The sequence below is a fragment of the Bos taurus genome, chromosome 19 (genome assembly GCF_002263795.3).
Source record: "Bos taurus isolate L1 Dominette 01449 registration number 42190680 breed Hereford chromosome 19, ARS-UCD2.0, whole genome shotgun sequence".
Taxonomy (NCBI): domain Eukaryota; kingdom Metazoa; phylum Chordata; class Mammalia; order Artiodactyla; family Bovidae; genus Bos; species Bos taurus.
Window position 1 is genome coordinate 55,052,560 of NC_037346.1, and position 7,667 is coordinate 55,060,226.

General features: G+C 53.5%; 1 protein-coding gene across 5 annotated transcripts; it reads left to right on the forward strand.

The window, feature by feature from the left end:
• The first annotated feature begins 3 nt into the window (after positions 1-3).
• On the forward strand, positions 4-5,815 carry JMJD6 (jumonji domain containing 6, arginine demethylase and lysine hydroxylase). Of its 5 annotated transcripts, none has more exons than NM_001034320.2 (6): positions 4-289; positions 818-1,206; positions 2,024-2,310; positions 3,148-3,283; positions 4,572-4,710; positions 5,407-5,815. In NM_001034320.2, exons 1-6 carry the CDS (start codon positions 161-163, stop codon positions 5,536-5,538), a joined length of 1,212 nt encoding a protein of 403 aa, NP_001029492.2. In that variant the 5' UTR covers positions 4-160; the 3' UTR covers positions 5,539-5,815. The 5 variants fall into 5 exon arrangements, with proteins under 5 accessions (NP_001029492.2, XP_059733852.1, XP_005221233.1 ...); XM_059877869.1 differs by lacking the exon at positions 5,407-5,815 and adding an exon at positions 3,763-3,856 and having other exon boundaries at positions 9-289; positions 4,572-4,696; XM_005221176.5 differs by lacking the exon at positions 5,407-5,815 and adding an exon at positions 3,768-3,856 and having other exon boundaries at positions 9-289; positions 4,572-4,662.
• The last annotated feature ends 1,852 nt before the right edge of the window (positions 5,816-7,667 follow it).

The window sequence follows — 7,667 nt, forward strand, 5'->3', positions numbered from 1 at the left end:
GCGACTTTAAAGGCGCCGGGCCGGAGCGAAGGGCGTCTTGGTGCTGCCGTCGCCCTAGTCTGGGTGTGTGTGTGTGTGCGGAGAGGGGAGCGGCGCATTGGTGGCAGGAAGCGAGCTGCGCTGAGGTCGTCGCGGAACCAGCTGGTGGTGACCCTGCAGGATGAACCACAAGAGCAAGAAGCGGATCCGTGAGGCCAAGAGGAGTGCGCGGCCGGAGCTGAAGGACTCGTTGGACTGGACCCGGCACAACTACTTCGAGAGCTTCCCACTGAACCCGGCGGCCGTGGCGGTGAGCGGGCCGCGATCGCGGGCCGGGCGGACCACGGGCATCCACCGGGGGCTGTGCGCACCTCTCCCGGGACCGGAGAGGTGCCGCCCAGCACTGCCCCCGGAGTTCCGATGGGCTCGCCCGCACCCCGCGGAGGTCGGGGTCGTCGGCGCCCGTTCCAGCGCGGGCCTCCTTTCTCCTCGCCGCAGCCGCGCCTGCCGAGGACAGCTGGAGCCGCACCCCCTTGACGCCCTCCACGAGGCCTGTCACCCCTGCACCCCTTTTGGGCGGCGGGGCCATAGGGAACCTAGGTGTTCAAGGCCACAAGTGGGAGACGCGAAGCCCTGCTTCCTTGGTAGGATGGCGATGGGTTTGCTGTGCCCGAATGCACGCAAGTCCTTTCCCCTCCCTAAGAGGAGCCAGAACTAGAATCTGGCTCCTTGGGCTTATGATTGCTAATTGGCTTTGGGGAACACCCTTACCTGCCACCGGGCTTTTCTTTCTCTCTCTCTTTTTTTTAATTCGATGGGTCTTTTCTGATTCCCTCAGGACAATGTGGAAAGGGCAGACGCTTTACAACTGTCGGTGGAAGAATTTGTGGAGCGATATGAAAGACCGTACAAGCCCGTGGTTCTGCTGAATGCCCAAGAGGGCTGGTCTGCGCAGGAGAAGTGGACTCTGGAGCGCCTCAAAAGGAAATACCGGAACCAGAAGTTCAAGTGTGGCGAGGACAACGACGGGTACTCGGTGAAGATGAAGATGAAATACTACATCGAGTACATGGAGAGCACCCGCGATGACAGCCCCCTTTACATCTTTGACAGCAGCTACGGGGAACACCCCAAAAGAAGGAAACTTTTGGAAGACTACAAGGTGCCAAAGTTTTTCACCGATGACCTTTTCCAGTATGCGGGGGAGAAGCGCAGGCCCCCTTACCGGTAAGTACTGGGCAGTGATGTGGTTATAATCTTGTCTCCAGCAACTAATCTTTTTTCTGAAACAGTGAGTGGTTCTGCCATGGTCGCTCATGGAACTTAGAGGGCTTCCCATACCTGCCCAGGGACTCCTGCCTGGTGCTGCCTGGGCATCAGATTTTTGAAAGCTTCCTCACGTGATCCAAGCATGCAATCAAAGTTGAACCAGTGATCTGTAAGGGACATTTTATTTCACTTAAATATTTATTTATTTTGGCTGTGCCAGGTCTTGGTGCAGCATGCAGGCTCTTTTAAGTTGTGGCATGCAGGATTTAGCTCCCTTTTGCTGTTGTTTAGTCGATCAGTCGTAGCCAACTTTTTTGCCACCCCAGGGACTGTAGCTCTCCTGGCTCCCCTGTACATGGGATTTCCCAGGGGAAAATGCGGGAGCAGATTGCCATTTCCTACTCCAGGGGGTCGTCTCAATCAAACCTGTGTCTCCTGGATTAAGAGGCAGATTCTCTACTGCTGAGCCACCAAGGAAGTCCCTAGTTCCCTGACCAGGGATCAAACCTGGGCCCCCTCCATTGGGAGCTCGTAGTGTTAGCCACTGGACCACCGGGAAAGTCTCTGTAAGGGACATTTTAAGAGCTAAAGTCCAGCAATAAGCCACATCAGTGATTTTTCTGTTAGGGATCAGCCCATGTACAATTTACTCAGCATTTCTAAATATTAGAATTTGCATAGTTTTCAAAATAACATTTCTATAAAACTGAAAGCTGCGTTTGTGGCATGTATGCAGTCAAGTCACACTGCACATCTTGGATGCTCCATGCTCTAGGTGGTTTGTGATGGGGCCACCTCGGTCCGGAACAGGAATCCACATCGACCCTCTGGGAACCAGTGCCTGGAATGCCTTAGTTCAGGGCCACAAGCGCTGGTGCCTGTTCCCTACCAGCACGCCTAGGGAGCTCATCAAGGTGACCCGAGAAGAAGGAGGGAACCAGCAAGATGAAGCTATTACCTGGTTTAACATCATCTATCCCCGGACGCAGCTTCCAACCTGGCCACCCGAATTCAAACCCCTGGAAATCTTACAGAAACCAGGAGAGACTGTTTTTGTACCAGGTATACTTTCTTTGATTTCAGTAATCTGTCATTCCTGAGCACAGTTATATACAGTGAGTCAAAGAAATCCCTCCGCAGGCTGACTCCCGGTGAACTGACTGGGGCCTGCCTCTGACTGTGATGTGTTGCTGCGTAATCTCCGGCTCAGGGGGCTGCTGTCCACCTTTCTTGTAGCCTGTGTGTATTACGACTATTGAAAAACTTCGTATCTGCTGGAGAGCCTATTCTTTTTTATTCCTACTAGTTACCCAGTGTCTTTGTGTGTGTTCAGTGACTTGTGCTTATTTCCATAAATGGGGTTTTTGACACAGTGTAGCACTGGGTGGATTAAGTCAGGAAACAGTTACTTAAAAGCCAAGAGGCGGGAAATCCACACCTGAAAATTACGCTTTGTTTTGATAGGCCAAGTGTTAGAATTGAGGGTATTTAAGATATGCACCCTCTTCCTAGAAACCGAAGAACTTGCTGCCTTTACAGTTTTGGTCACAGCTTTGGATGGACAGGGCTGGACACATTTGTTCTGTAAAAGAGCCAGAGAATAAATATTTTAGGCACTGCAGGCTGGATGGTGTCTGTCGGAAGGGCTCAGCTCTGCCCAGGGGACAGGAAAGCAGGCGTGGCCAGGCTCCAGTGAAACTTAGCACAAGCAGGTGGGTGGTGGCTCCTGCCTCAGGAGGAGTGCTAACCACACCGGGTCCTGGCTCTCTTAAGACTGTCCCTTGTGGACAGGAATGCCCAGTTTCAGAAGTTTGTGTTACATGTTATGTGAAATTTGTGTTATAGGGCGATTGTGTGTAGAGCCCATTCCTGTTTAACCGTTTATTTGTTGGATTTCAGGAGGCTGGTGGCACGTTGTCCTTAATCTTGACACCACCATTGCCATCACCCAGAACTTTGCCAGCAGTACCAACTTCCCTGTTGTCTGGCACAAGACGGTAAGAGGGAGACCAAAGTTGTCAAGGAAATGGTATAGGTGAGAGACATTTTTGATTTCTTATTTTTTGCTTTTGCTCCAACTTCTACCCCAGAGATAAAATGGCAAGAGTCTACTGCTGCTATAACATGTGCTGAGTTTAACTCAGGCCTGGGAAAAACTGGGGCTGCAAAACCTCACGGGTAGAAGAGAGTGGGTCCAAGGTCAGGGCCAGTTCTCAGGATGCTTGCCAGCCTTGAGGTGACAGGCCCAGACTGCACGTTTGATCGAGGCCAGGCGTCCCAACGAACACGGTCATAACTGGGATTGTTCCTCATTTTCTGTTTTCGTTTTTTTGGTTTTGGTTTTGTGTTTCCTCAAAGCTAGCTCTAGCAAAGGAAGCCATTTTTGTTTGGGTTTGATTTTGGTTGTTTTCTTTTCCTTATTCCAAAAGCTTTACCCCCATTTGAACTTATTACCTTCGGTTCTCGTGAGTGAGGTGACTGCCCTGGAGACTTAGCTCCTCTGTTTATCCACAGAACAGATACAGCACGGGCAGCGGCAGTGCAAGCCACCCCCAGCCACCCCGTGCCACTGTGTCCCAACCCTGACCTGGAGGGACCAGCTCTCGGGGTAAGAGAGGGATCCCGGCTTGCTCAGTGCTCAGCCTCCCTGCTGAGAGGGCCAGCAAGGGTGGTGGCTTTGTTCTCCCCGGACTCTCGGGCGTCCGAGGCCCACTGACTCCATCCCTCAGGCCTCTGTGTGCTGCCGTCTGGTCTTTCCGAAAGGCCTTCCCGAACAGTGTGTCTTTTGTCCTCGGTTGCAGTGGCCACCAGACGAGGTCCCTAAGGGGCGGGCTGGCGGCCGCCCCCCGACAGTCCTGTCCAGCTTTACCTTCCAGTGAGGGGGGACCCACTCTATCACCCGACGCTTCTTACCTCTCACAAACCTTATTGTTTCTGCTCTTAACAAATAGAACGTTAACTGAGCCCAGCTCCCATCACTGAGCACTGTGCTGTGGAAAGGAGAGATTAAAAAACATCAGCTAGGAAGGTGCAGGGAAGAGTACGAGGGAGAGAGATGGTTTCTCCCGAGACTGACTCAGGGGCGCGCAGCCTCGTGTGGGCAGCGCGCGTGGCTTTTGAGCTCACTAGGCAGCAGCCAGTCGCGTGCGGCTGGTTTTCCTTTCAGGGAAGCCTGAGCAGCAGGGGGCTCTGTGCCCGGCCTGCGCATCCGTGTCTGTCCTCAGCACCGTGCCGGCACGTCTAGCAGAGGCAGGGCTCAGCCCTGAGTCTGGGGCTCTGTGGGTGGCTGTCGCCACACTGAGAGCACGTGTCTCATCCCTTAGGATCTTGAAGCAGGAGCACCCGGAGTTGGCGGTCCTGGCTGACTCCGTTGACCTGCAGGAGTCCACGGGGATCGCCTCCGACAGCTCCAGTGACTCCTCCAGCTCCTCCAGCTCCAGCTCGTCCGACTCGGACTCAGAGGTGAGGTCACCCTCGCTCCCCAGTCCTCCAGGGCAGGGCACCCTCGAAAAACCAGAGGGGACTTTGTGCCTCCTCCCCAGAAGGGAAAGAGAGGGGGTCGTGTTTCACCTTCTTCTTCCAAGAACTGCCACTGTCCTCAGTCCTTCTGTGGGGTGAGGTTTGCCCCTTTTATAGCTCTGAAGCATTTGTTAATCGTTAAAACAGTCACTGGGCTTCCCAGGTGGTGCTAGTGGTAAGGAACCCGCCTGCCAGTGCAGGAGATGTAGGAGACGCGGGTTCCATACCTGGGTTGGAAAGATCCCCTCAACCCACTCTAGTATTCTTGCTGGAAAATGCTGTGGACAGAGGAACCTGGCGGACTATGGTTCATAAGGTCGCAAAGTGTCGGGGATGACTGAAGCAACTTCACTTGCACGCACGCACGCAGAGTAGTCTCTAGGGGTGAGACGTAGCTGAAGATTCGGTTAAGTAAATGATGCAGGATCACACAGCTGGGGACAGTGGTGTCGGGATTTAAACTTCAAGCATTCTCCAGACTGAAAGCCCACGTTAGGAATTTCCGTGGATGGTAAATAATAAGCTTAGAGGGAGTTCCCTGGTGTCCAGTGGTTAGGACTCTGCTTTCACTGCTGAGGGCCCAGTTTCAGTCCCTGGCTGCCTCCGACTGATGCCCTGTTTTTCTCCTTCTGCGTCCAGTGCGAGTCCGGCTCTGAAGGCGAAGGCACAATGCACCGCAGGAAGAAGAGGCGGACGTGCGGCATGGTGGGGAACGGGGACACCACCTCGCAGGACGACTGCGTGAGCAAAGAGCGCAGCTCCTCCAGGTGACCGCGCGTGGCTGTCGTCTGTGTGCGAGGACGCGCCTGCAGCCTGCGGCAGGGCCCCGGGGCAGCCCGGTGGGTCCCGCAGACCCGGGAGGGCCCCGAAAGCCCGAGAATGAGGACCTCCGGGGCCGGGAGCCTCTCTCTCAGTGTTTGCGGCAGTAGCTCTCTTCTCCGCTACCGATGCAAGTGCACGGGGCTTGTTTTATGCATAAGGGTGAGGATCCGTGTGAATGGTGCCAAGGGAAACCTTGACGTTATTTAATAAAAGTTAAATTCATCTTATATCTTGGAAATTTTTTTCCCTGGAGAACACCAGAATCTCCTCTCATTGCTCTTCTTGCTGTGACCTTGGGAGAAAAGACTGATTCTGCTGGCGGGTGGTGGCTGCCCTCAGTGGGGAAATGATGGTTCGTTATCACAGTAAAGGGCGAAACGCTGAGAAGTTGTCCCCAAGCTTCTGAAGGGTCTGAGGCGTGGCCTCCTGCTTTTTCTCCCAGTTTGCCACTGCATGGAGCACTTGCAGATTTTTAAATAAAATCTTATTATCATGTCTCCAGCGGGGTTTTGTTTTTGTGTTAAACCTGAGGGAGGGAATTCCCTGGTGGGCCAGTGCTTAGGACTCTGAGCTTTCACTGCCAAGGCTCTGGGTTCAGTCCCTAAACTTGGGGAACTTAGATCCCACGAGCCTAAACAGACTAAATTATTAAACAACAACAAAAAAAACGGAATTGGATCTAAATAAGTTAAAACTTGAGGTAAAATCAACAAGCTAACCTTTTTGCAAGTGGCTACCCCAGCGCTGCACACATGCCCGGCTCCCGGGAGGCCTGTCTGCGTCCCGGGCCTTTAAACCCCAGAGCCCTGTTGTCCACGTGCTGCTAGCCCAAGCGTCACTGGGGCGGCATTAAGAGGGATGGTTTCTGGGCAGACAGTGAAATCCTGAGGCTCTTGCGACTCTGTCTGAAGTCCCTGCCCGCTGCAGCTGATGCCCCTGTTATGTTCTTTGTGTCTCCAAGCAGCCTGGCACTTGCTTAAATGTGACAGAAGTGGAGGACCCACATTCCTTTCTGTCATCTCTTCCGCATTCTCTGGGGTCTGGTTGGAATCCCGTGGGGGCTATTCGGGTGTCCTAATCAGATGAATCGACCAGATTGGATCATGCATTTCTGAGCCCTAGTTGTCCTTTCCAGCCTCAGATTTCTCTTCTTGCCTTGTTTCCATTGTTGTAGACTTATATCTGCCCCTGGGGTATGGTTTTGTATTTGTACTCTATAAGGAAAGTCTTTAGAGAAGGCCCTGCCGTTATTTCAGCCTGGGGCCCTGGGGGTTCTGCTTGTAACCTTTCATTCCCCTTTGCAGCAGCCGTGCTGTCTACCTGCTGATCACAGGCGGTTGTACTTTCCTTGACAGGATTAGGGACACTTGTGGAGGCCGTGCTCACCCCTAAGCTGAAGCTCTCCCTGAGGTGGCTCCTGTGGCAGCTGTTGGCAGCCACTCACCTCAGTCTTCCTGTCTTCTGCTCCTACCTTCTCCTTTGTCTTCTTTGAATTTGGATAATCCTCTCTGGCCCAAGCTCATGCCTCCGGTCAAATGCTGTTTTTTCTCTGCTAACCGAGACTAGATTGTCAAGAAGTTAAAAAAAATTCAGCATGCTCAGCGAAGCACTGAAGGCCGCTGTGACATCAGGTGAGAAGGTTCTGTGCTTCTTTAAAACCTCGCCGGTCGACCACCTGCAAGCCTGGAGGGCTGTGGTCCTTTGAACGCCTTGTCGCCTTGCTGGAGTTGGTGAGGGGCTCCCACCATCCGCATGTGGCCGGCTGCACGCAAGCAAGAGACGCCAAGAGTGGTGAGTGGACTCTGAGTCCTATGTGAACCAGTTATGTAAACGAAGGACCACGAGAGCGCCGCCTCCCTGTGTGCCGCCATCCGTCCAGAAATGCAGTTGGCAGCAGAAGCCCGGCCGGGGGCCAGCGCCACTCACCCACTGCCCAGTGCGTGGGTGAGCATTCATCACCTTTACTCTGGTCAGAGAGGCTGTGAGATTCCAAGGATATTTTCCTGTGATGTGTTTTGTGGGGGAAGGACGACCCATCGGGCTTGTTGGGTTTATGATCAGAGCAGGAAAGGTGTTCA